Below are 27,879 nucleotides of genomic sequence, written 5' to 3'. Positions count from 1 at the left end.
TTCCTTGGTTTACAACTGCATAATTCCAATTTTTGCCTTCATCATCACATGGCATTCTCCCTGTGTGTCTATGTCTTCACATGGCTGTCTTCTTAAAAAACACAGGTCATATTGGATTAGAAGCATACTCTACTGCAGTATGACCTCATCCTAACTAACATAACTAATTACATCTGCAATGACCCTATTTTCAAATAAGGTCACATTCTGAAGTAATGGGGGTTAGGACATCAACATATCTATTTTGGAGGACACAATCCAACCCATAACAGCAGGCACACAATGAAACGAAGCATCATGATTAAGAACTTGTAGAAAAGAGAGACAGCAAGACAGACCCATAAGACTTTAGGTATTGAAATACACAATCATAAACAGCTATGCTTACTCTGTTTAAAGTAAAAAAAAAAACTTGCAAATATTTGTAGACTGAAAACTATGAAAAGTGACTACGAATAAGATTCTAAAAAAATCAATAGAACCACCATAAATAAAAAATATACTAGCTTTAAAAACTCAATGAATAGTTTTGGCAGCAGACTAGACAGAGCAGAAGAGAAAAATCACTGGACAAGAACGTAGACTAGAAGAATTTAACCAGAATGTAACACAGAGATATTTAGAAAGATAGAAAATGAAGGTTGTAAGAAACATTGAGAATAAATTGATAAAGATAGATGCAAGCTATATTTAATTGGAGCTCTAGAACTTGTTCAGAGATCATGGGAAAACAATAATGCTTAAAGAGTATTGCCCTTGAGTTTATTATAAATGATATATTTGAAAATATTGAACTTCTGGTTGTTGGAAGGCATCAAAACAAAGATGAAAGTTAATGGCAAGTTGGGAAACTGTGTGGTACTATTTGCAAAATATGTGGCCAAAGGATCATATCTACAGTATATAAAGAGCTTCTACAAATCAATAAAAAAGTATTAATTTAGTAGTACAAAGGCATAGAACATTGAAATCAATTCCCAGGAGGCAATGACATCAGCAAGATGGCAGAATAGGAGGTCCCAGTGCTCATCTCCTCCCCAAAACAACAAAAACAATAGACAAACAATTACAAACTGATGTAAATAGCTCTTGGAAAGCTCTGGACTACAATGAAAAAGTAGCAGAAACCCTGTGGAGCTCAAAAACTGAGGACGGCCACATAGAAAATTGTAGGGAGCATTTTACCTGCCTCACTGCATCCCTCATCCAGAGCAGTTCAGCACCAAAAGGGATCTCCTTGAAGGGATTTCACCCCACGGGAAGAAGAGAGCAGGAGAACCCCAGCAAGCCCCATCACTGCTACAGACGTTTGCAGACTTTGCTACCAAGGACCCTCACTGTCTTCACCAATTCTGAACCCAGCTGATGGAGCTACCCAAGTCCCTGCCGCTGCATTTCCTCCCTGGGGCAGGAGCTGCCATTGCAGTGAGACATGCCTCCAGGGGTCCCAGTCACTAGTGTCCTACTGTCTGAGAACGCCACAACAACTTCTCACCTACAGCATGGGAGCTGCCGATGCTCTGCACCCCACCCCTTGGGCCCCAGTCACAGCTTTGACCCACCATCACCAAGCCAAGCTGCACTGCTCTGTGACTGCATCCTGGGTGCTAAGTAGAATCTCTGACCTGCCATCACCAGGGAGTGCTGCCAGTGCCCTGTGCCCCAGGTCCTGCGTCCTGAGTCTTGGCATAGACCCTACATAACCAGGCTGTGCTGCTGAAGCTCTCTGCCCTGCCACCTGGGTCCTGAGTCACCATCACTAGTGTTGTCCTGCTGGTGCTCTGTGCCCCGCACTCTGGGTCCTGAGTCAGTGCTTTGGCTCAGCATCACCAGCGTCAAGCTGCTGCTGCTCTGCTCCCTGCCCCCTGGGGCCAGAGTCAGGACTCTAGGGCATGCTGCTGCTACATCCTGGCACCTGAATGCAAGTCACTGCTGCCTTTCCCTGCCCCCTCAGAGCCTTAGTCACTGTGGTAAGCCCCAGAAAGCCAGACCCTAGTTGCCCATGAGATCTGCACATGCCTGCTGCTCAGACACCAGCACCACCACCACAAGAAGTGCACCTGATCCCAGGACCCTGGCTATGCCACCACTCTGAGTATTGCACACTAGACCTGGTGCCAAGAAGAATCCCCTTAGCTACAGATTCCCCCAAGAGGCAAAATAAGAGAACAGGAGAATGCCAGCAACCTTCACACCCAGGACCCCAAAAGCTCTAGCCACCACTGCCACCTACAGGGCCTCCACAGCTTTGGCTACCAAAGAGCCCTGAAGTTTTTCTCAATGTTGACCTCAACCAAGGGAGCTACATCTAACTAAAAAGTGTCTGCACAGCAAAGGAAGCAATCAATAAGTTGAAAAAGCAATCTGCAGAATGGGAGAAAATCTTTGCAAAGCATATTCCAATACGGAGTTAATATCCAAAATAGATAAAGAACTCATACAACACAATACAAAAACACAAATAATCCACTTTAAAAAAAAGGCAAAGGATCTGAATAGGCATTTTTGCAAAGAAGATATACAGAAGGCCAACAGGTACATGAAAAGGTGCTCAACATCACTAATCATCAGGCAAATACCAATCAAAACCACAAAACCACAAAACCTCCACCTGTTAGGACGGCCATGCTCAAAAAGACAAGAAATAACAAGTGTTGGTGAAGATGTAGAGAAAAGGAAACCTTTGTGCACTGTCGGTGGGAATGTAAATTGATGCAGCCACTATGGAGAATGGTATGGAGGTTCCTCAAAACTTAAAAATAGAACTACCATCTGATCCAGCATTTCCACTTCTGGGCATATATCTGAAGGAAATGAAATCACTACCTTGGACAGCTATCTGTACTCCCATGTTCACTGCAGCCAAGATATGGAAACAACATAAGTGTCCTTCAAGGAATTGTTGGATGAAGAAAATGGGGCACATATATATATACAAAGGAATATTATTCATCCATAAAAAAGAAGGAACTCCAGGGGCCGGCCCGGTGGTGCAAGTGGTTAAGTGTGCGCGCTCCGCTGTGCCGGCCCAGGGTTCACACGTTTGGATCCTGGGCGTGCACCGATGCACTGCTTGGTAGGCCATGCTGTGGCGTCCCATATAAAGTAGAGGAAGATGGGCACGGATGTTAGCCCAGGGCCAGTCTTCCTCAGCGAAAAAGAGGAGGATTGGCATTGAATGTTAGCTCAGGGTTGGTCTTCCTCACACACACAAAAAAAGGAGGAACTCCTACCACTTGTGACAACATGGATAGAATTTGATGGCATTATACTAAGTGAAATAAGACAGACAGAGAGAGACAAATTCTGCATGGTAACACTTGTATGTGGAATCTAAAAAAAAAAAAGCCAATTTCATAGAAACAGAGAGTAGAATGGTGGTTGCCAGGGACTGGGGGGAGGCAGAAATGGGGAGATGTGGGTTAAAGGGTACAAACTTTCAGTTATATGATGAATAAGTTCTGAGGTTCTGATGTGCAGCCTGATGACTAAAGCTAACAATATGGTATTGAATACTTGAAATTTACTGAGAGTAGATCTTAAGGATTCTCACCACAAAAAAAGGAGTTAACTATGTGAGGTGATGGATGTGTTAATTATCTTGATCTTGGTAATCATTCCACAATGTATATCAAGTCATCGTGTTGTACACTTGAATATATACAATTGTGTTCACCAATTATTCCTCAATAAACTTGGGAACAAAATAATTCCCAATGAGGAAACCAATGGATTGTGTTAGTCAGCTCAGACCTCCATAACAAAATACCACAGACTGGGTGGTTTAAACAACAGAAATTTATTCTCTTACAGTTCTGGAGGCTAGAAGTCCAAGATGCCAACATGGTTAGGGTCTGGTGAGAGCTCTCCTTCTGGCTTACAGAGAGCCACCTTCCCACCGTATCCTCACATGGCAGGGAGAGAGAAATGTTATCAAGCAAAGGCTGAGTGCCCGATGCACATAGAAGCCAGGACTGTGGCACAAGCTTTTGAGAGAAGAGCTTTATTACAAAGTCAAGCAGCAAGGAGACAGGAGGCAGGGCTCAAATCTGTCTCCACCACCTGAAGCAAGACAGACTTTTAAGGATTTTGGAGTGGTAGTGGTTATGCAAAATGCTAACTCGGCAGAATCTGACTGGATGGTGGGAGTGTAAGTGTCTTTTAAGTCAGGTGTGCTACAAATCAAAGGACTTCTCGCTTCTCATTAGGTTCCCCATGCCACTTTCATTCACATTGAGTTCCCTAATTAGGGAACTTGTGGTTCTGGCACTGCTCAAGGTCTTTTGAGGACAAGTTTCCATCTTCTGTACATGCTCTGCAATTCCATCTTCTGCGCATGCTCCCTGCACTGGGCTCCAGCGGGAACATGAATGGCTTTGGGAGAGTTGCCAAGCAGCAAGTGGGTGGCAGTTCCAGGCATGCGATGCTGCCCTGGCACGCCCCTAAGCACTTCTCTGAAAAAATAGCTTACTAAATGTTTTAGAGAGGTAGATGGACCAATGGGTACCAAGGCAGTTTCAGTCCCCCCTTTTCTTTGTCAATTCCTCATTCTTGAGGGATTAGGCACAATGACTGCTCTAGCTACATCTTGTTGGTTAGGGGCACAGATCTGGGTTTTTGAGTGGAATTGTTTCACCCTGAATTGCAAATATTCAGGGGTCTCAGAGTCTGGGCCTTTATGTTGAAAGGTCATCATATGCTTTGGGGTTGTGGGTTTAAGGATACGTGACACAGCAAATACAGAGCTTGACAAGAAGGAATACAAGTCCTAGCAAGCAGAAAATCCCTCAAATATAGACCTTATTTCCAATGGGATCCATGAGAAGATACTTCCTAAGAGATTGAATCCAGATACTTGTGATGACACTAGTTGGAGCCAAGTTGACTGTTGTCCAATTTTTTTCTATATGGGTTCCAACCTCCGAAGATGTGTTAATATAAATACAACAAGAGGAGTTAGCTAAAGCACAAACATCCCCTTGTTCAGCTAGTATGTAATCTACAGCAATTCTGTTATTTGATACTACTTTAACCAAGGAATCTAATGCCTTTGTTGAATGGCCAAGGCTTGGGCTATTTCACTAGCTAGCATTCCTAAAGTAAGAGAAAGATCCCTAATCATGTGTTCATAGGCAGCAATTCCCCACCAAGGTAATAATGTTCATCCAAAGAAATATCCAGCAGAATCTCCCTTAAACTCAGGCAAATATTTGTCAGGTACTCCCTGGATTGAATCCTCATCTAATACAGATCTTTTAGTTCTAGTAAAGAGTTTTAAGAACCCGTCCAATGCTTGGCTTTGCTTGAGTTATGAACAGAGAAAAGAGTGGTTAAATATACTAGTGGTATATAAGTACCCCCTATACACCAGCTATCAAGGCATTTGTAGGCCCAGGGCTGCTAGTTGGACCCACAGACAAAGATGTTTGCTGAGGGGACACATAGGATACCAGACATATTGTTAGAATTTAGGTTTTCCTTTTTGGAAATCTTATCCAGAATGTGGTCAAACCACGGAGCAGTGCAGGGCACCATCCAGGAGGAATAATTTAATCTACACATTGGTAGAGAGTTGAATGGTCCTTGAAGGAAGATTCAATCTTTTTTATTAAAATATTGAGACAATTGGGTGGACCTATAGTTCAAAAATGTTCTCGTGCACCTTTCCCGGACCAGAAGGAAGGAAACAGGAAGTGAATAGTAAATGTCATCAAGTAAACAGGTAAGTTTAGTCTGACCATTGGCAAATGTCTTGTTCTTGTGATTATAGGTCCTTTTGTCCTTACATTCCCCTCTGGAAATCATTATAGGCTGCTTTGTGGGGGGTGTTATGAAGAAACAGGTGACAGGAGATCCTCTGTTGATTAATCTGACACTATAGGTTACCTCTAAAGGTTTTTTTACTATAAGTCACAGTGAAATTGGGTATGCTGGAGAAATTGATTACTGGCATTACCATAGGGTCACCATGATCATGTACTGAGTAGGGCTTTATGATGGCAAATCCAATAGTCAGTCAAGTTTCCTGGTTTTGAAAGACCCTGTGAAATTCTTATTAAGGAATTTTCTTTCCAAGCCTGGGAGTCTGGGGCTAACAAATAAACGTAGCAAAGAAAAATAGAAAACATTTTATAGTCTGGACTTGAATCTACAGAGAGAATGGTTTAGTCCTTCTGGGAGGAGGCAACTGACTTGTAGGAAGAAGAAGGTCAGGACAATTATAGTGAGAAGAAGAAAGAGGACAATATACCAAAGGAGTCAGGCATTGAGGTATTAGTGAGAGGGGTTTCATCAGTAAGGAAATGAGACATTATGGAATTCTATCTAAGGGGAAGCCAGAATTTGTGAATAGTCTTTTCTGGGGTTAAATTAAGGTGGTAGGGATGATGAGTTAGGTAGTGAAGACTAGTGTGTATAAGAACAAGGTAAAATTAAGTTGTATCAGTCAGGCCTGCTCTGGTGTCTCTGGTAAGCTATCTCCTTCAGCTGTCGTCTGCTTCTGGCCTCTCAACCTAATCAGGCAGAGTCTGGTTTTAGAGACAGGAACAGCTTCTTATTTATCTGGAGATCCAAGAGTCCCCTCAGTTTTATCATTTGTTTTGTCTTTTTTCCTGAAAAGTAACTTACGATGAGTTAAAGGTTCACAAGAATACTCTCAGGTAGAAAAGTTGGCCTTAGGCCTCCATAGCCCCCTAGTATTTGGGTGATTTGGTCCTTCTGTTTCCTGTTGTCCCTGAAGGGGGTGACCTGTTTGGGAATTATAAAGGGGACTAGAAATATACATTGTTTTACTTGTGAGTGGTATATCCAAGATTTAAGTCCTTTTAGCTTAACTGAAGAATGTGTAACCAGGACTTCATAGGGTCCATTCCATTTAGGTTGTAGTTGGTGCTCAGGGTGTTGATTTTCCAAGTCTTGAGGAGGACCAATCCCCCAGGCTTGTGCAGGGCAGGGGAATGTCTGTGGGAACCATTAATTGGCTAGAAGCATATTTATGTATAGCAGATAAAGTAGCACCTAGAGACTGCACACGTTTTATAGTATCTAATTTTTTTACAGTGTGATCATTTTCAAGACTGCAATAATACTTAGTCTTAAGGAAGGGCTTCCCTATAACATTTCATAAGGGCTCAATTGGAGCTTGCTTCTAGGGCCGACTCTTACTCTAAGCAGGGCAACTGGTAAGATCTTATCCCACGTTAGGTTGGTTTTCTGACATATTTTGGCAATTGTTTTCTTTAGGTTATAGTTCATCTTTTCAGTCTTTCCTGTAGACCGAGGTCTCCATGAAGCATATAACTTCCATTGTATTCTGAGGGCCCTAGACACCTCCTGTGTTACCTTGGCTATGAAAGCTCCTCCATTGCCACTTTGGATTGAAAGAGGCAACCCAAAGCGAGGGATACTTTCTTCCAGTAAGGCCTTTGCGACCTCCGAAGCCTTGTGTGTCCTGTATGGAAAGGCTTTGACTCATCTTGTGAAGGATCCACAAATATCAGAAAATAACTATAATTTCTCAAGGCCCTTGGCATGATGATGGTAAAATCTGTTTGCCAATCATCTCCTGATTCTATCCCTTGAGTTTGCATCCCTTTTATTATAGAAAGTGGTCCTGTTTGGGGATTGTTTCTGGCACAAATCAGGCAATTTGGTACTATCTTTTGGATATTCCTTCACATTTGTGGACTAACAATCAACTTTTGTAGCCAATGATAGGTTGCATCTCCCCCATAATGGGTTCCTTGATGTAAATGAGTTATAATTCTTTCCATTAAATGCTCAGGTATAGGCACTAGTCCATGTTCTGTTTAAATACAACATTCTTTGGTTGTTTGGTATTGATCACTACCCAAGTCTTGAGAGTCAACATGAAATCCCCATTCATCTGCTCTGTCTAGATACATTTCTGAATACTGAGGCTTAAATAGGGACACAACCACACTTGGAATGAATGCTAGGGCCTTAGGATTTGGAATTTTGGTTCTGGATGCCTGTTTTACAGCCAGATCAGCCAAATTATTTCCTTTAGCTATAAAAGGATCAGTCTTTGGTGGCCTTGGCAATATACTATGGCTACTTCTTCCAGCATCATAACAGAATCTAATAAGGCCAGTATCTCCTCCACATGTTTAATCTCCTCCCTTCCTGATATTACTAGACCTCTCTCTTTCCTTATGGCCCCAGGTGCATGCAGGACAGAGAAGACTTACTTAGAATCAGTATAAATTGTTGTCTTTTTCTTAGCTCCAAGATGCAGGGCTCTCATGAGGATTATGAGCTCTGCCTTCCAGGCAGACATAACTGGAGGGAGGGCTTCTGCTTCTAGGACTTTCTGAGGAGTTACTATTGCATACCAGGCCTTTCGGAGTCCATAGTCCATGAAGCTGCTCCTATCAGTAAACATTTCCCCTATCTGGATTTTCCAAAGGCTGAGCATTCAGGTCAGGTCTTCTAGAATAAACTTCTTCAATTCTTTGTAAACAATCATGGACAGGTTCTCCGGTCCTACTGTGGAGTAAGTTGCTGGGTTCACAGTAGATACCGCCTTTAATTTCACATTCCAATTGTCCAGTACTATGGCCTGATATTTGTCCAATCTTCCTGAAGTAAGCCAATATCCACCTTTCTGTTCAAGTAGAGGTAGCACACAATGTGGAGTGTGCACAGTAGTGGGCTAGCCCGGGGTAAATTTTTCAGCCTCTTTTAAAAGGTCACAGATTGCAGCCTCTGCTCGGAGGTAAAATGGCGACACGTGAGTTATGATGTCCAGTTGATTTCAGAAGTAAGCTGCTGGCCTTCTAGTGGGACCTAAGTTCTGAATTAGTACTCCAGGACTCACACCCTGTCTTTCACATACAAACAGATCAAGTGGTTTTCTTTTTTTTTTTTTATACTTTCCCCCCGCCAAAGCCCCAGTAGATGGTTGTATGTCACAGCTGCACATCCTTCTAGTTGCTGTATGTGGGATGTGGCCTCAGCATGGCTGGAGAAGCAGTGCATCGGTGTGTGCCTGGGATCCGAACCCGGGCCGCCAGTAGCAGAGCACACGCTCTTAACTGCTAAGCCACGGGACTGGCCCTCAAGTGGCTTTCTAATGTCTGGGAGAGCAAGTGCTGGGACTGTTAACAGCTTCTCCTTGATGGTATGAAATGCCTCATGGCATTCTGCAGTTGAGTCTAATGGCTCATTGTCATTTCCTTTAAGAGTCTCATATAGCGGTTTGGTCATGAGTCCAAAATTAGCAAAACCCAGCCATTCCTAAAAATCCTCGCAGCTGTCTTTTGGTGGTGGGGAACTCCACCGTAGCTAGTGCCTCCCTCCCCTCCAGCAGTAAGTTTGTCTTTTTGATAACTTAAATCTTAGATATTTTACAGTTAGTTGTGAAATTTGTGCCTTTCACTTGGAGACTTCATATCCCCATTCTGTCAGGAAATTTAAAGTTATTACTGTATTTTGGTCTGAGGCAATGTGTCATCCATATATTAGAGTAAGACTCTCTCATTTAACTCAAGACCCCTTAAGTCCTTGACTAGAACTTCCCACTACATTGTCCCATTCAAAGGCAAACAGTTCCTGAGACTCAGAGCTTAGGGATAGTAGAAAAAGTCATCTTTTAAGTCTAGAACTGTAAACCAGGAAAAGTCTCCAGGTAAAGTGGTAAGCAAAGTATAAAGATTTGGCATCACCAGATGTGTGTCCTCTACAGTTTGGTTAATGACTCTCAAATCCTGTACAAAATGATAGTCCCTGTTCCCAGGTTTTTGTGTCAGCAGGGTGGGACTGTTGTATGGGGATTGACAATGTCAGATTACTTGATATTTAAGGAAGCTGGCTATCAGAGGCTATATCTTCTTTCTCATGCCTCTTTAAAGGGTATTGATTCAAATTTGGAGTCTTGGTCTCTCGGCAGAGTTTTACCATTATTAGGTCAGCCTTCTTGGCTCTTTCCAGCCTCCTCTCAACCCAAACATCTGCTCTTACCTATGTAGAATTTCTTCAGGGACTTCTCATTGAGGCTTGTCTCCCAGTTGCAACAGCATGGCCTAAAAGGTGCAGACTTGATCGGGAAGGACTTTAACACTTTCTCTGGTGAAAAAGTCACTTGGTCATTTAATTTTGTTAGTAGATCTCATCCCTACAATAGAATAGGGCACTCAGGCATATACAAAAAGCTGTGCTTTAGATATGTTCTCCCATGTGACACTCGAGCAGTTGTAGGAAAGGTTTATGAGAGACGTCCCCAGGTACACGAGTAATGGATGTGGTCTTAGGGGAGAGGGGGGCTTGTCTGGTGTTTAGTACAGAATAAGTAGCTCTGGTATCAATTAGAAAGTCTATAAGTTTTCTTCCCATGTCAGTTGTCACCTGCGGTTCCTTGTGGGAAATGTCAATGGTGCTGGTGGAGTCTAGAGGAGTCCCCGGGCCCCGTCATTCTTGGTCACTGTCAGCAAATTGGGGCATCTAGTTGTTAGGCACTCTGGTTTCCTCACTTGACTTAGAGAACAGTGAGGACATTCCTTTTTCCAATGGCCTTTCTGCTTACAATAGGCACATTGCCAAGGTACCAGAGTCAGTTGCTCAGAATGATTGGAAGAAGGAGGCCCTGGGGATCTTATCCATGGTTGTCTGCCTCTTCCTGTGGACAGCTGTGGTTTTGGATGATTGCAGCTGATTGCTGTGGCAAGCAGGGCAGCCTGTTGTCACATCTTCCCTTGTTTCTGTTTTTCTTGTATCTGGTCTGGCTGTTAAACACTTTAAAGGCAATCTCAAAAAGTTGAGACATGGGCGTCCCCAACCCCCCTTCCAGTCTTTGTAACATTTTCCTTATATCAGGGACATTCTGGCTGATAGAAGTCATATTGATCAGCTTCATGTTATCCGGATGTTCTGGATCAATGTCAGTATACTTTCTGTAGGCTTCAAAGACTCTCTCTAGAAGAGTCGAAGAGTTTTCTTTTGGTCCCTGTTGTACCTCCTGGACTTTATTTAGGCTTTTTGGTTTTGGGACCCCCTCATGCATTCATGTTATTAACCATGCTTTGTATTGGTTTAGCCGTGCCAGTCGCGGGGTCACTGGGGTCCCAGCCTGGCTGAACCCCGGGTATGGCCTGTACTGCTGGAGCCCTGATGGGATTGTTAGGTTGTAACCCCTGGTGTCTCTCGGCCTCCTGATGAGCCCTGTCCAGTACCACCTGACGTTCCTCTAGAGTGAGGAAGGTGTTCATGAGAGCCTGAATGTCAGCCCAGTTGGGGTTATGAGTAGCAAAGGTGGATGTAAATAAACTATCCAACATTTTGGGATCATCTGTATAGGCAGGAATTTTGTTTTTCCAGTTGTATAAGTAAAATTGAAAAGGGGGAATGCACATATAAAAATCCTCTGGGCTCGCATTGGTCATCGAGACCTGCAGGACTTGTCTTAACAGGAATTGCCCTGTCTGGGGTGGAGCATTCCTGGGCCAAATTGAGTACCTCTATGGGTATGAGGAGGGGGACCATTCCTTTCTGACTATTAGATAAAGGAGGGTACATAACTGAGCCAACAGCTTCAGGGGGATCATTATGACCTTCCTGCTCATCTCCAACCTTACCCCTAGCATATGGTGGGGCTGCTGAAGGAGATAGCAAATGAAGAAGGACTACGTCATCCTCTGACTTTCATTCTAGTAGGTCAGGTTTTTGCTGCAGATCCTCCCTCTGAATCATGATCCTCCATCTCTCTTGATAATTCTTATTTTGATATAAAGACATAAAAGATTGTACATAGAGCGTCTCATCCCATTTTTCTTCCCTTTTACAGAATAGGTCTAATTGCAAGATGGTATTATAGTTGAAAGATCCGTTCTCAGGCCACACCTCATTTGACCCCAATGAGTATTGGGGCCATGCCGTAGTACAAAAACAAAATCATTTTCTTTTTCTTCATGGGCTCATAACTAAACATCGCCTAATTTTGAAGAATGCATCCCAATGGGTTGCAATTTGGTATGCCATTTACATTTCCCATTTTAGCTGGCTTATTTCTAGATGGCCACAACAAGCAAGGTCTTCTAGGGGTGGTGTGTAGGTTCTGATTATGTGGTGGTTTCAGGAAAAACCTCCACCAAAAATGACAATGGCTTGGTTGTTTCCTGTACTTGTTCTGACACCAACAAAGTTCAGGTGATGAGCTGCTGCTGCTGCTGGCTTCACTGTGAACAATGAAGGTTTGGTAAAGTATATGCTTCATGAGGGTTAAGCCATCCCTATGGCTTCATAGGGATGAAGCCATAACACATCACGGGCAGACACCTCAACACCTCCATAAAATCGCCAGTCACCTGGGAATGTCCCAAAGGACCGGAGAGAATGGTACCTTTTTTCTTCAGAGTCAGAAGACCCTCATAAAGTTAATTCCTAAATGGAGTTTGTTATGGTCACCAAAAAACTCAATCCTGCAACAACCAATTCAGTTTAACCTAACAACAGTAACACCTAAAACATTAACACACAACTCTACACATAACATGAATCAGATTCCTAAAATTATGGTTCAAATCCAGATTACCAGGAGTACCTTGCAAGTGAACCTTTTATCCTGTCTCTAATTATCCTGGGTTCAGGCCCAAGATTTGGGACTTAGCCCACCAGGATTCCCCAGAATACAAGTCAAACTTATATTTCCAGGGGGTCAAACAAGAAAGACAAGATAAGGGACAGTTTCTTTCTTAAGGTTACTCACCCAGAGACGTCTTGATCCAGAATTAGTTTATTTTCTCAAAAGTGAGGAAAGCACTGAGGAGCCTGGAGTGTTGTAGTGACAAAGGGAATCCAAAGACAAAGTAGTCTAGGCAGCCATTTATAGTTGATGACAAGCCCGCACTCTGCCTGGGACTGCCGAGCCTCAGGCAGGCAGTCACAGGACTGAGGTTCCCTTGTGGTCACCAGAAATTGTTACTGAGCAAAGGCCTATTGCCCAATGTGCATAGAAGCCAATAGCATGGCACCGGCTTTTGAGAAAAGAAAGAGATTTATTGCATGGCTGAACAGCAAGGAGACAGGAGGCAAAACTCAAATCTATCTTCCTGAGCTGAAGCAGGGACAGTCTTTAAAGGAGTTGGGAGTGGGAGTGGTTATGCAAAATGTTAGCTTGGAGGAATCTGATTGGACGGTGGAAGTATAAGGGTCTTATAAGTCCAGTGTGCCTCAAATCAAGGGATCCCTCACTTCTCATTAGGTTCCCACGCCACTTGCTCATCACATTGAGTTCTGTAGTAAGGGAAGTGTTGGTTCCTAGGTGGCTCAATGTCATCTGTGGACAAGGTTTCCATCATCTGCATGTGATCCAGCTATATGACTTGCAACTTTTGCCCTTTGCCTCTGTAAGATAACTTTGATATTTTGTTATTGATACAGCAGGTCCAGGACAAATTGGTCTATGATGGTTACAGATTTATTGTGATGATCATTTCCCAATACGTACAAACATCGAATCATTATGTCATACATCTGAAACTAATATAATGTTATATGTCAATTATACCTCAAAAAAAAAATATAGTAAAAGTGATGGGACATCACTTCTGAGATTAAGTATTAAAAGACTATGATCACTTTCTCTATCTCTCTCCCTCTCACTCTGTCTCTCTCTCTATCACTATTTTTTTTGTCTCTGGAGCATTTTTTTTTCTAATATACAAACATTATCATTAACTATAGTCACTATGCTGTACATTAGATCACCAGAACTCATTCCTCTTATAACTGAAAGTTTTTGCTCTTTGATGAACACCTCTTGCCTCTCCCAACCCCCAGAACCTGGCAACCACCATTCTACTCTCTGGTTCAGAGTTCAACTTTTTGATTCCACATATAAGTGAGATCATATATAATGATATATATTATATATATGTATATATATATTATATATATATACATATATATAATATATATGTGAGATCATATATATATATATATATATATATATATAGTACAAATAACTCTTCAGCCTGCAGCTGAGAGGGTCTGGAGCTGGGTACAGGGCAATTTCTGGATCTGCAGTCTGACTGAGGTCAGAGGGCCTGCCTCAGGGTTTGGACAGGTGTGTCTGCTGCTTGGTCCCTGGGTGGGCAGGACTGGTGACTAAGAGTGGTTGGAGTCTGGCTATGGACTGTTTCAGGGTCCACAACCAGGACCAAAGTCAGCAGGCCTGTCACCTGATGCACAAATTAGTGTGACTCCTCCTAGGTTCCTTGTTAAACAGTGCTTGGGGCAGCATCAAGACCAAACAGGACTATAGCTGAGTCCACAGGGGGACAGGGCTGTTTCTGGATCTTTAGCCAGGACTATGATCCATGAGCCTGCCACGTGGGTGCAATCCTGCCTTTTTCAAACAGTCCTCATTGGTCTTGGGCTCCACCAGGGTTCCACATTCTCCTACTTGGATCCCAAAGCTCCACAAAGGCACTTTTCTCTGTGTATGATTGCCAAATTATTGTTGCTGAAGGGGAGATACAAACAAGGGACCTCCTACTTTGCTATCTTTCTCTGTTGATCTTTCTCTGTGGCTCTTTTCTCACTCTAAGGAAGGAGGCCACCATGTTTTCAGAGGCCCTATTGTCAAGGAACTGAAGGCAGCCTCCAGCTAATAGCCAGTGAGGTCCTGAGGCCCTCAGCCCAACAACTTGCAAGGAACTGAATCCTACCCATGAGCATGTGAATGCTCATGAAAGCTTATCCTTCCCAGTCAGGACTTGAGATGTGTATACCACTGGCTGACACCTTGAATGTGGCCTCATGAGAAGACCCAGATCAAGTGGTTTTGATGAAAACTTGGCATCTGTATTGAACTGTGCTATAAGTTTAAGATACCCCAGATTTTGAAGAAGAATGCAAGGTATCTCATTTATAATTTCTTAAAATTGGTTACATATTTAAATGACATTATTTTAGATATATTGAATAAAATAAAATAAATTATTAAAATTAATTTCACTTGTTTATTTTTACTTTTCTAAATGTGGCTACTAGAAAATTTTATATTACATATGTGGCTCAGATTAAATTTCTTGGACGGTATTGCTTGGATGATAGCTTTATCCTCCAAAAGTGATTTTTTTTTGATTCTGGCAGGCAGTAAGAATAGGAGTAGGTAACTTTTATTCAATCTAGGAATCAGCTAGTTCAAAGCTGAGTTTCCTTGTATGTGAGGGTAGGCTTATTTCCTATTGTGTGTTACTTCTGGGAGGTAGTGTGTTGGAAATACCAACTGAAAGCTTGAAGTATCTTTGTCAGGACCCCAACTCCATTTTTGTCTCTCCAGCTCCATAAGCCTGCTAAAAACTCTGCTCACTTCTTAGCCTCTCAGCTGCACCTTCTGCTCTCAGCCTCTCAGCCCCCACGTTGAATGCAACAAATGTCTTGTGAGGCAAACAGTGCAATTGTCAGCAATGTCTCTTTGGGATTCCTTTCTTTCTCAGATTTTGGCCCCTTGATTCCTCACTTGGTAGCTCTTTGATGCCTCTCAGACTTCTGAGGGCAAGGATGTTTCTTTGCTTGACTAGGAGCAAAAGTCTAGTGTGGCCATTCTCAACCAGGGTTTCCAAAGGAAATTAAGTTCTAATAACCTAAAGTATCCATTCTGTGTAAAGAACTAACTTCTGTCCTGTGCGTCTAGAATGTTTCCAACCGTGTAACTTTGGGAGAATTGAGAAAATAGTCATTCAAATCATTTTGTGTATGGCTTAATTCTGTCGTGGAGACCCAGTTGGGAAATGCTAGTATAAAGAATCTTACAGGCAACAAAAGAAAAAATAAATAATTGAGCAAACTAAAAATTTCTGCACTGCAAAGGAAATCATCAACAAAATGAAGACAACCCACTAACAGGGAGAAATATTTGCAAATCATATATCCTACAAGGAGTTAATTTCCAAAATATTTAAAGAACTCATACAACTCAGCAACAACAAACAAACAACAGGATGAAAAAATGGGCAGAGGATATGAACAGACACTTTTCCAAAGAAGATATACAGATGGTCAACAGGCACATGAAAAGATGTTCAATATCACTAATTATTAGGGAAATGCAAATCAAAACTACAATGAGATAGCACCTTACACCTGTTAGAATGGTTATAATTAACAAGACAAGAACTAGCAAATGTTGGAGAGGATGTGGAGAAAAGGGAACCCTCACACACTGCTGGTGGGAATGAAAACTGGTACAGCCACTGTGGCAAACAGTATGGAGATTTCTCAAAAAATCAAAAGTAGAAATACCATGTGATCCAGCTATTCCACTTCTGGTTATTATTCCAAAGGACATGAAACACTACTCAAAAATATATATGCACCCCTGTGTTCATTGCAGCATTATTCACAATAGCTAAGATGTGGAAGCAACCCAAGTGACCATCAACTGATGAATGGATAAAGAAGATGTGGTATATACATATATATATATACACACACATATATGAACACAATGGAATACTAGTAGTCATAAAAAAAGGTGAAACCTTGACATTTGCAACAACATAGATGGACCTTCAGGGTATTACGCTAAGCAAAATAAGTCAGACAGAGAAAGAAAAATATCATATAATTTCACTCACATGTGGAAGATAAGCAAACGAACAAACACATAGATACAGGGAATAGATTGGTGATTCCAGAGGGGAAGGGGGTGGGGGGAGGGCAAAAGGGGTAAACGGGCACATACGTGTGATGACGGATAAAAATTAAACTCTTGGTGGTGAACTTGATGTAGTCTATACAGAAGCCGAAATATAATGATGTACACCTGAAATTTACACAATGTTGTAAAGCAATGTGACCTCAATAAAATAATTAAAATTTAAAATAGAGAATCTTATTAAACTAGCTTAGGTCACATGCCCATGTAGAATCATCACTGTAGTCAGGCCAGTTAGATACGCTGTTACCTCCATTCTGGAGCCATAGAGATGGAACCACTTGGATGCCAGTGGAAGTTGGCAGCTGTTAGAAAAGGGGAAATAGAATTCAGAAAGACCGTAAATGTTAACCACAGCAATTATCAAATAAAATAAAATGTAGACTTCTTGTTTCCACTCTGACATATAAAGAGCTTGGAAGTTGTTCCTCTTGTCCTCACAATAGGAAAAAAGATGAACAATCGTAAAGACAACAACTTTTCTTAGATCCATCAGATAACTGAGGTCACATGAATATGAAATTAACCCTCACTGTTGTAAACCACTGAGATTTTAGGGGCTGTTGTTAGCATGACATAACGTAGCCTATCTTGCCTGATACAGAGGGAAAAATCTTCTCCACTCAAAATGAGACACAAATTCAAGAAGCATTATGAGAAAAGACAAACAGATCTGACCACATAAAAATGGAACACAGCCATTTGGCAAGACAAACATCAGATTGAAAGACAAATGGCAAGTTAGAAAATATGTGCAACCTATATGACAAAAAACTGATATCCATAACGATTAAGAGTTCCTAACAAGCAAACAATCCAATGGAAAAGAGGGCAAAAGTTATCAAAATGCAATTCCAAAATGAGAAATACAATTGGCCAATAAATATGTGAAAAGATATCTAATTGCAGTCTTAACTAGAATTAAAATTTCAAATAAAAAAACTACCCTTTCTCAACTTTCAGATTGAAAAATTAAAGATCTTTATTTATAACAACCTTGATGGCAGGGATGTGGGTAAACAGACTCTATCATAACCTAGTGGATGTACAAGTTGGTGCACAAGTTTTGGAAAGTAAGAGGACAATATATTTATATATATGTGTCTGTGCATGTGTATCTCAAAATTTATATTTGCATTTCCTTTAATTTGATAAAGTTATTCGTAGGAATTGATCCTAGGTAAATAATTACAGAAATTTGGAAAGACATCTCTGTAAAGATATTCATCACAGCATTGTTTGTTATTGCAAACAATGGAAAACAGGGTTGTTTTCCCAAATTATAATTTCCTGAATTATATCAACAGAGATTTGATTAAATGAGTCATGGTTTATGTGTACAATGATATACTGTGCAACCATTAAAACAGATAAAGCATGATTTTGGTCTTTTTTATGTAAAAGATTATGCTGCATAATGTGTAGAAAAATAAACAATCACAGAATAGTAATGGCTCTAGTGATGTGAAATGTGCATATCATATATGTGTCAAATCTCTAGAGGAATAAGTATAAAACTCTTAAGAGGAGTTAACTATGAATAATGGCATTTTTGGTGCAGTGAAGGGACACTTGGATTTTTATTTTCTACTTGATGAAACAATATTGTCTGAATGTTTCCACTATCAAGACATAACGTTTCTAAATAATTTTAAAATAAAGATATTTACATTTGTGGACAGAAAGAGAGAAATCCCAAAGGAAATACAACTTCACCACCTGTCAAAGAAGGCCCTTGGTCTTGGAGGATAGGCAGGACACAGGAAACATTTCCAAGGAAAACATCCTTAAGAGTTTGAGATGAATGTTCAGGAGCAAGCAACGCCAAGACCTTGGGATCTTTTGGGGAAATAGATAAGATTAGTTGAGACAGTGGTAAAAGCACATGGGGTAGTTGGAGTGGTGGAAATGGTGGTGATAATGCTCTCAAAATGCTCCATGTTCAGCCCTAGGAAAAAGTTCATCCTTTGTAATCAAAGGTCATTAAAAATGAAGAACTGTGGAGAGATGATCTTGTCCCAGTTCCTTATGGCACAGGTAGAAACAAGCCCAACCATAGAAAGGAAATTTCCAAGGTCACAAAGCAGTAGTTACAACCCACATTCCTGATTTTCTTTCGCACGAATTCTGCTTTCTGTGGGAAGCTCAGTCTCTTTAACCCCCAAGTGTCTGAAGATCCAAGAGTATCAGGAAAGGGACATAATTCATCTTGGTTCCTTAGCCTGTATTGGCAGGCACTGTCTCCAAAGGCAGGGAGGCTGATGACTTTGATGAACCAGTGCGGTTGTGGAGGATGGACCCTCAGCACCCACCTCCTCCCCCGCTCTCCCCCATCTGTCACTGCCACTCTCTGTCCTTCTAGGATCCTCTCCTAGCAGAATAGGAGTATCTAGACTACTTTGCATCATTACACCTTCAGAAAAACTTACATTTTTTTCCTAGTAGGAAGGGTGGGGCCCAACAATAACATCAAAGGTGCTAGCTATTACATGGCCACACACTAATAGGAAGTGATTCTATAGTATGAATTTTATTCTCATCTCCCATCTCTGTTCATTCTTCATTTGCTCCACATCCTTCTCTGACCTCATCAACATTCCTGAGGCATCTTGTTTGATATTGCTAATTCTGCATCCTTTTTAATCTACTGTTCCTTGTTTCCTTTCCCTAATTTCTATCCTTCCTTCCGACCCCTCTTGCTCACCATGCTATCCCATCCCTCCCTATATTCTCATTATATCTTCATTCCTCCACTCCTAACCTTGTCCTACATCCCACTCTCATATCTTTTCTTCCCATCCTCATCTCAGCCCAACCCTCAAGCTCCTTGGCTTCAAGAAGAGATCACAGAGAAGCCAGGTTCTAGGTGTAGCCATGGGATGGTTTTAGGAATGATACAGAGAGGGACAGTAGAACTGCCAGGACAGGGTGTGTAACCTTCAAGGGAGCTGGAGAAAAGATGCAAATCAAGAATGGATGAGCTGAAGGCTGTATAAACATGAAGATGTGGAAATTCTCTGGGTTGGAGCTGTACTGATGTACTAATAAAACGAAGTTAGAAAGAGGCATCCCTGTCAGGGACTTCATATGGATATTTTCTGAGCTAGGAGGTTTGGGAGAGAAAAGTAAGACTTTGGAGGAGAAGATTATATTGGACATTCTGCATTGAAAATTCTAAGGACCTGGTTGGAGTATAAATGTTCATTCTTTCAAAGAGCTATGTAAGGAATGTAATTTATCCAATAGGAGAGAAAGACGTGCAGGGGATGGAGATGGAACATTTCTTTTTTGACCTAAAGATGTATCGCACATGCATTAATGTAGTTTTTATTTAGTGGGCTCTTTCCCTCTCTAGACCCCACCCGTCCCCTAAACATCCTATGGGATCCTTGTATGGTAGTGAAGAGAAGGAACTGATTTTCTTGGAGGTGAAAGGCAAACAGTAAAATAGAATAATCCTTGACACTGAGTCGGTGGTTTAAAACAGCTTTCTGCACTCTGATCTAGAGGGAATCTCACGTTTCCACCAGAAGAAATATTTGTAGTGATATTCTTGGTGACATAGGCTGCGATTACCCAAATAGCCCTTCCCTATAGGCCATTGCTTCCCAGAACTCCCAGTCTTCCAAGGCTTCATCTCTACCCGAAAAGTAAGCACGACCAAAACAAGGTGGCAACTTGCCTGGCAGAACCTGACTTTGTATTTCCCATCTTATTCGTCTTTCTCTATAGCACCTATCACTATGTGATATTCTGTATAGGATGCTTATTTATTTCATTTATTTTGTCCCTTCAGTAGAGGGTGAGTTGATGAGTGCAGAGACTTTTGTCTCTTTTACTTACCCGTGCCCTAGAATAGTGTCTGGATCAAGAAGCAATTCGATAAGTATTTGTTGTATGAATAAATGAATGAATTATGTAGAGTCTCCTTATAGGACAACACGACACACAACTTTTCAGGCAGGAGGAAACAGGAAAAATGGTTATGGACCATTTTTCAAGGTTACTGCCTTCATGGGACATTTTCCTCAACTCGGAAAAGGCAGGAAAGGAGGGACCCTATCACTCTCAAGTTAGTGACTGTCTCCCCACAACTACCTGCCACAGGGCACCCTGAACATCAGGGTTTCTAAGGCTATAGATTAGTGGGTTCAGCAGGGGGTTGATAACTGTATTAAAAACTCCAATCCCTTTATCCTCGTCTGAAGCCTCCTCTGACCCTAGACGCATGTAGTTGAAGATACCAGTCCCAAAGAAGAGGCAAACCACAGTGAGATGGGAGCCACATGTGGAGAAGGCTTTCTTCCTGCTCTCCACTGAACGCATTTGTAGAACTGCAGCTGCCACATGGATATAGGAGGTGATGATAAGAACCACAGGTGCACCTGCCATTATGAAACCCACAGCAAAGAGCAGCAGCTCATTGAGTTGGGTGCTGGAGCAGGAGAGCTGGAAGAGCTGTGGCAGGTCACAATAGAAGTGATTGACCTCATTGGGACCACAGAAGTTGAGGGTACTTAGGGCAATAGTGTGGGTCAGTGTATTTGTGAAGGCACAGGCCCAGGACACAGCCACCAATGTCCACTGGACTGCCTGGCTCATGCGGGTGCTATAGGTGAGGGGCCAGCAGATGGCCAGGAATCGGTCATAGGCCATGGCTGTCAACAGGAAGCAGTCCATCCCAGCCAGGAGGTGGAAGAAGAAGAGCTGAGAGAGGCAGGCTTCATAGGAAATTGTATGCTTGTGGGACAGGAGACGACCCAACATGGCAGGAACAGTGACAGTGACACATCCAACATCCAGCACTGACAGGTTCCCCAGGAAGAAGTACATGGGGGTGTGGAGTTTGGGCTCCACCAAGATGGCTGCCAGAATACTGAGGTTGCCCCCGACTGTGACCAGGTAGGCAAAGAGGAAGAGGACAATGACCACAGACTGCAGCTCTTCATTTTCCACCAGGCCCAGTAGAATGAACTCAGTCACAGCTGTCCTGTTGGTCCCAGCTTCTGGATCCATGAGCGGCTGTAAGGAAATGTCCCAGGGGGAGGTATCAGTCTACTCAGTTTATTTATTCAACATAAATGTTGTAAACCACCTATGTTCAAAGCCCCAGGAAGTTCCCAGCTGTCCAGGTGATGATTTTCCCACTCCCCAGGCCACACCTCACTCAGTGACCTCCTCCCTCACCTCTATGCCTTTACCCTGCTCTCAGCTGAGATGCCCAATGCCACCACCACCTTGTCCCTCCCATGCTCTCCTAGCTGAAAGGGTAGGAATGCTTGGGGAAATAAATAGAGACAAAAGCAGCTTTCCTCTTTAAACATAGTGAGATTCTGATGGAATTTCCCCATTTTACTTTAAGAGATCAGCCCAAAATAATCAGCAGATTTCAAAATAGAAAAATTAATGATATTTCCAGAGAAACTAGAAAGTGTTTCAAAACATAACCTAGGTTTAAAGGCTTCTGGAAATACTGAAGATTAAGCAAAGGTGTGGCAATAATCAGAGAGAAGATACCCATGATTGTGGATAACAGATAGTCCAGCCAAGTACATTTATCGAAGAGAGCAACATACTTTGAAGTACAAATTCAAAATGCCTTTCTAAATAAGTAGTTTTTGTTGTTACTTAAGCTCTTACACTGGACTTTGAATAACAACTTAATTTAAAATTATTTATTATGTTTATATCTACTACCCCCCTCTGAAATTAACATTGTAAGCATACTGTGGGTTGGTTGCTGCTAGGTGCAGTTAGTCTTCTGCATTGCACAGCCGCTGTCCTTCCACTTTTCTTTGACTCAGGAGTGGTAGATTGTCCAATACCTCTAAGGAGAGGTCCTTAAATGAAGTAGGCACATACATGGAGAGCCAGATTGAGCGAAGTCTTTCAGATCTTGTAATAAGCTCCGGATCATAAAATATCGATGTCTCTCTATTGCACATGTGTGCAATAAGCTGAGCTAGAGCTTCACTAACAGTACTGTTATTCCCTTGCATAGAATACGCTAGAATCCGAGCATGAGAAGCAGTGGGAGTCTGGTACCTCCAAGGGAAGGGAAGAGTGATGAAGGACTGAGCTCACATGGATGAAAAGCTGGATGCAGTGATCTCTAGGATATCCTTAAAATTCTAAGATCATTTGATTGGTGAGCTGGAAGGTATCATCCTCAGGCCTGATCACTATTGATAAGATTGATAATTGATAAATTCTTTGCAAACTGACAAATCAATGGATGGATACCATTGTTTACATATATTATATTAAAGAACAAGGAATTACTTTTCGTTTCCCTTTTGGGTCCATTTTAACGCAAGCATTAGATTGTGACCCTGGGATTTTCTATCTCCTTTCTCATGCTGTTTTCTCTACCTGCAATGGCTTCCCTCCAACTCCACATGCCCAGGTATTTCAAGATTTGTCTCAAATGCTGGCTGCTGAAGCAATCCTTCCTGGAAACTTCCCCATCTCAAAAGGATCTCTGTCTGGGGGCCGGCCCGGTGGCGCAAGCGGTTAAGTGCGCGCGCTCCGCTGCGGCGGCCCGGGGTTCTCTGGTTCGGATCCCGGGCGCGCACCGACGCACTGCTTGGCAAGCCATGCTGTGGCGGCGTCCCATATAAAGTGGAGGAAGATGGGCACAGATGTTAGCCCAGGGCCGTCTTCCTCAGCAAAAAAAGAGGAGGATTGGCGGATGTTAGCACAGGGCTGATCTCCTCACCAAAAAAAAAAAAAAAAAAAAGGATCTCTGTCTGTCTGTCTCTCTCTCCTAACTCCCACTGCACATTATTTCATGGAACTTATTACTGTTTACCTTCTAGCCAAGTCATTTCTCTATAGAGCATATCTCCCCTACTTCTCTGTAAGCGAATTGAGGACAGAATACATGTTTGATTCAGTTTTCCAACAGCAGTGTTTACCATAATACTTCACACATAATAGATAATCAGTATTTATTAAGTAAATAAATGTATGGGAAAATGTCTATAGAATTTCAGAGAAAGAGAGCTTCAGGATGAGCTAGAGTTGTCATGGAAGACTTTCTGGACAACTTGGAATTTAGGATAAACGTCTATGGAGTAATGTGACTTGGAGGTGTACGGGCAAATGCAGGGTGCAAGGTTGCTGCAGGGACTACTGCTTTCCTTTATTTCATTGTGACAAGCAGGTAATGTAGCAATCCACACACTGAAATCTTTCTTTTCATGTAAACCACTCAAAAGAATGAGGTCCTTAGGAGGGGTATACCTTACAGACAAGTGAGTTATATCCAGGGATAGAAGAACAACAAAACAGCTGCTGCCAACCTTCAGAGATGCAGCTGGCTTGAAATCAACAAGATTCTGGGATGACTTCTGATCATCCAGAGACGTCCAGAGTGTCTGATGGACATCATGTCCGTCATGAGGAGCCCTCCTGCATTAACACTCTGAGCACTTAGAAATGAGCCCCTAGTTCTCCTTACTGAACTATGACAGCTCGCTACTCTGGAACTCCAACCAATCCCTCCATGATCCCAGGAATGAAAAGGCTCAACAAGACCTCTGACTGGAGAGATGGTTCTAGGATGCCTGATGAAGTAGGATGCCTGGGCAGTGAACTGGACTCAGTGAATCCCTTCACACTCTCTCCTAAGAATGACAGACAGCACACTTCCTCCAGGAAAGGGGAGCATGGGCAAAGGGGCCCAGAAAAGGAGCCAGGGCCTCTGGGTTAGTGCCCCAGATCTCCTCCTAAAAAGTCTTCCCTTTTCAGTGACATCAGTTGCATCAGATTGAGCTGATAGCAACAGAAGACCTGTCTCGGTTTTGTAAGAGCAGAGGAAAGATCCCTGAGTGTACTCACCTTGGCATGGGCATAGAAGCCAGTGAAGTTTCTTCAGAAAAGTAGATGAAGAGTTATACAGACCCAGTTATCCACCCAGAAAGCAAGTAAGGGGCTATGTATAAGGAAATGCTGAAAAACAAGTTGATATCTTCTCTATCATAGAGCTATCTTCACTACAGTGTTATCCCCAGGGGACCTCGGAAATTAGCCCTCCCGGGAAAGAGAAGACATATGGGGAGAGAGACAAGTTGTTTTGTAAACAACTGAAGCCCTTCATTAACAGGGCAGCAATGTCTTACATCTGGTATTTAGACTTTCTTAAAAAAGGCTTTATCTCTAGCCCTGGCTCTATGGCAAGTAGTTAGGGTAGGTGATATAAATTCCACTGAATGTTGGGGTCACTGAGGCCTACAGGACTTGTCTATATCCTCAAAGTCTCCAGGAAGCTAGGAGTGTAATTGAGACTAGATATAGGTTTCCTAAAGCAGGGGATTCCTTTCCCAGATGTTAGCCCCAAGAAGGGCCCTTGAGAAGAAACAAGCTAATTTCCAGACTTGCCTTGGACCTGGGGATGAGGAGGAGGCCCCAGAAGAGAGGAAAGAGGAAGAAGCTTTCTTTAAACCCAGTTTCCTAATGAGTCCTCAGGAGTGTGGTGCTTTCTACCTCAGGGCCTTGTTAGTGGGGGCCACTGGGACTGTGTCTTGAGGCTCCTATAATGATTCTGGAAGTGGTTCTAGAAGAGCTTTATTTAGTTAGAAGGACTCCTAGGAAGCTGCCTACCAATATGATTGTCTAGGCCAGGCCCTTAGAAGATGAAAGCCCTGGTGGAGGTCACAGGTTAATAAACAGAAGATGAGGGAAGGTTGAGCAGTGTGTTCCTCTGACTTCTACACCCACCAATGATTACTCACCCAACACCCCATCCCCAGGAGATAGTCCTCTCTCTTCTCCCACCAGAGGAGCCTGCTGCAATAGGTAAAGCACTGTAGACAGACCTCATCTTCTGGTTATAAGTGGTTTGACTTTGGGCAAGCTGCTGCACCATTTTGGGCCTCAGATCCCTCATCTGGAAATGAGCACATCCTCTACCATAGAGCATTGCTGTGAAGATTATGAGTGAAGTAAGACTCATTAAGCTGCTAGTAGACGTTCTGGCAATATATAACGTACCCACTGATAACATTTAGGAGTGCTTGTTACATCCCTGGTAATGTGCTAAGACCTTCACAAGCCTGGAATCCCTATCAGTCCTTGCAACAATCCTATGAAGTAGATTGTAGCAGACATATCAGATGTTCTGAGTCACATCTTGCTCAGCCTTTCTTTTGACTTCAGTCATGGCTGAGTTGGACAAGTCCCTGCAGGCTTCTGCTCATTACAACCTTACAGTGTACCCACTTCCTTGGGATCCTCTGATGTATTAAACAATGAGGGGCTTAGTATGTCTGAGCACATGTGGAACCCAGAGTGTGCAGGGCAACTTGACAACAGGAGATAGCAGCCAATGGATAAATGCCCCACCACCTCTTCCTCAGACAATTCTGGGAGGCATTCTATATGCCCTTGCATAATCAAGTCTCTGCTGTCCATAGTGGAGACTTTGGTAATGCACCCCTCCTCCGGGTTACTTCATCCTTCTTTGTCTCACTCTCCTCATAATCTCAGTCCTCCTCCCCAGGATTACCTCCCAATTAATAACCTCTTGTTCCCTGAGACGACTTCCCAATTAAACTGCACACACACAACCTGTCTCAAGATCTGCTTTGGCGGGAGCCCAACAAAGACAGTTGGTACTGGGAATAGCCCTAGAAAGCACATCCTTCACAAAGCGATCAACCTCCTTTTGCCTGAAGACGAGGCAAACACCTCACCTGAAGCAGATGCCTTACAAGATGATTCTTGTCCTCCTCCAGAACTTCTCCGTCTCTTCAGTGCCTCCAGAATAATCAGGGTTAGGTCTCAGCATATTCTGAGAAAGGAAATCCCATCTATGATCCAAGAGGAAATAATTTTCTCACTGAAAAGAATACCTGGCTCTGATAGGCTGAATAAAGGCCCCTGAAGATATCTAGGTCCTAATCCCTGAAATCAACTTTATGTGATCAAAAGGACTTTTTGGATGTGATTGCTAGAGGTATTCAGCTGGAGAGAGTGTGCTAGACTATCCAAGTGGGCCCTAAATGTAATTACAGAGTCCTCATAAGAGAGAGTGAGAGGGATTTCTGACCACAGAAGAGAAGAAGGCAATATAACAATAGAAGAAGAGACTGGAGCGGGAGGGCCCCAAGCCAAGGAATGCCAACAGCCACTAGAGGTTGGAGGAGACAAGGAACGGATTCTCCCCTGGAGCCTCCAGAGAGAACTTTTGCTGCTGACATCTTGAATTTCACTCTGGAGGATTCATTTTGGACTTTTGGCCTCCAAAACCATGAGAGAATAAATTTCTTTTGTTTTCAGTCACTAATTTTGTGGTAATTTGTTACATTAGCGACAGGAAACTAACACACTGGCCCATATGTCCTGGCAGGAATTGAAAGTTCCTCCAGTTCATAGAAGAGCAAAGTGGGACCATTAAGGATCATGAGGATCAAAGGAGTGGGGTAGAATGGAAGGCTGAATAGGAAGAGTTAACTGACATGGGAACACTTCTCATGGTTCAGGATTTAACATCCCGACAAGGATGCCTGGAGCTGGTCCCAATAAACTGCAGAGATGTCTCTTTGAAGCTGGATATCAGTTATAGGGGGTTTTCAAGATTCACAGTCAGACTAAGTTTGGCAGGACTACCTCTGGGAGAATGTCTTATTCCAGGTCCCTCGGTGGACAGAAGTGTTTCCAGCCCACAGCTTCAAGCAGTAGGAGCTGAGTTTGGGGGCCACTTCAAGATCTGCAGTCAGATCGAGGTCAGCGGGCCTACCTCTGGCAGCACAGAAGAATGTGACCTTTCGCAGGTCCCTGGACAAGCAGGAGTGCTCCTGGCCCATGACTGTGAGGTGCTGGAGCCAAGTTATAGGTCTGTTGCAGTGTCTGCAGTTGGACCGAGGTTGGAGGGCCTGCCTCAGGCGCATGGATGGGCGTGTCTCCTGCCCTGTCCCTGGGCTGCCAGGACTTGCAGCTAAGAGGAGCTGGAGCTGTGTCACTTCAGCATCTACAGCCAGGGTCGAGGTTGGTGGGCTTGTTAACCAGGACAGGAGGGCATGACTCCTGCTGAGTCCCTTGGAAGATGTTGCTGGTGACAGGACCAAGGCCAAAAAAGGCTGCAGCCAAGCCCACAGGGGACAGGGCTGTTTCCAGGTCTGTAGCCAGGACCAGTGTCAACAAGTTTGCCAGCTGTCACAGGCCTGCCTTCTTAAAACAGCCCTCCTAGGTCTTGGACT

At 42.9% G+C, this 27,879-nt stretch overlaps 1 protein-coding gene across 1 annotated transcript; it reads right to left on the bottom strand.

Moving 5' to 3' along the window:
- Window positions 1-20,746: 20,746 nt before the first annotated feature.
- Window positions 20,747-21,706, bottom strand: LOC101395343 (olfactory receptor 3A2). The gene has a single exon (XM_014789830.1). It carries the CDS (start codon window positions 21,692-21,694, stop codon window positions 20,747-20,749), a length of 948 nt encoding a protein of 315 aa, XP_014645316.1. The 5' UTR covers window positions 21,695-21,706.
- Window positions 21,707-27,879: the final 6,173 nt, after the last annotated feature.

Source organism: Ceratotherium simum, chromosome 16, assembly GCF_057802395.1.
Source record: "Ceratotherium simum simum isolate JZ-2026a chromosome 16, ASM5780239v1, whole genome shotgun sequence".
In the NCBI taxonomy this organism is placed as follows: domain Eukaryota; kingdom Metazoa; phylum Chordata; class Mammalia; order Perissodactyla; family Rhinocerotidae; genus Ceratotherium; species Ceratotherium simum.
Note: the sequence above shows the minus strand (reverse complement) of the source record. Positions and strands in the feature narration are given on the sequence as shown.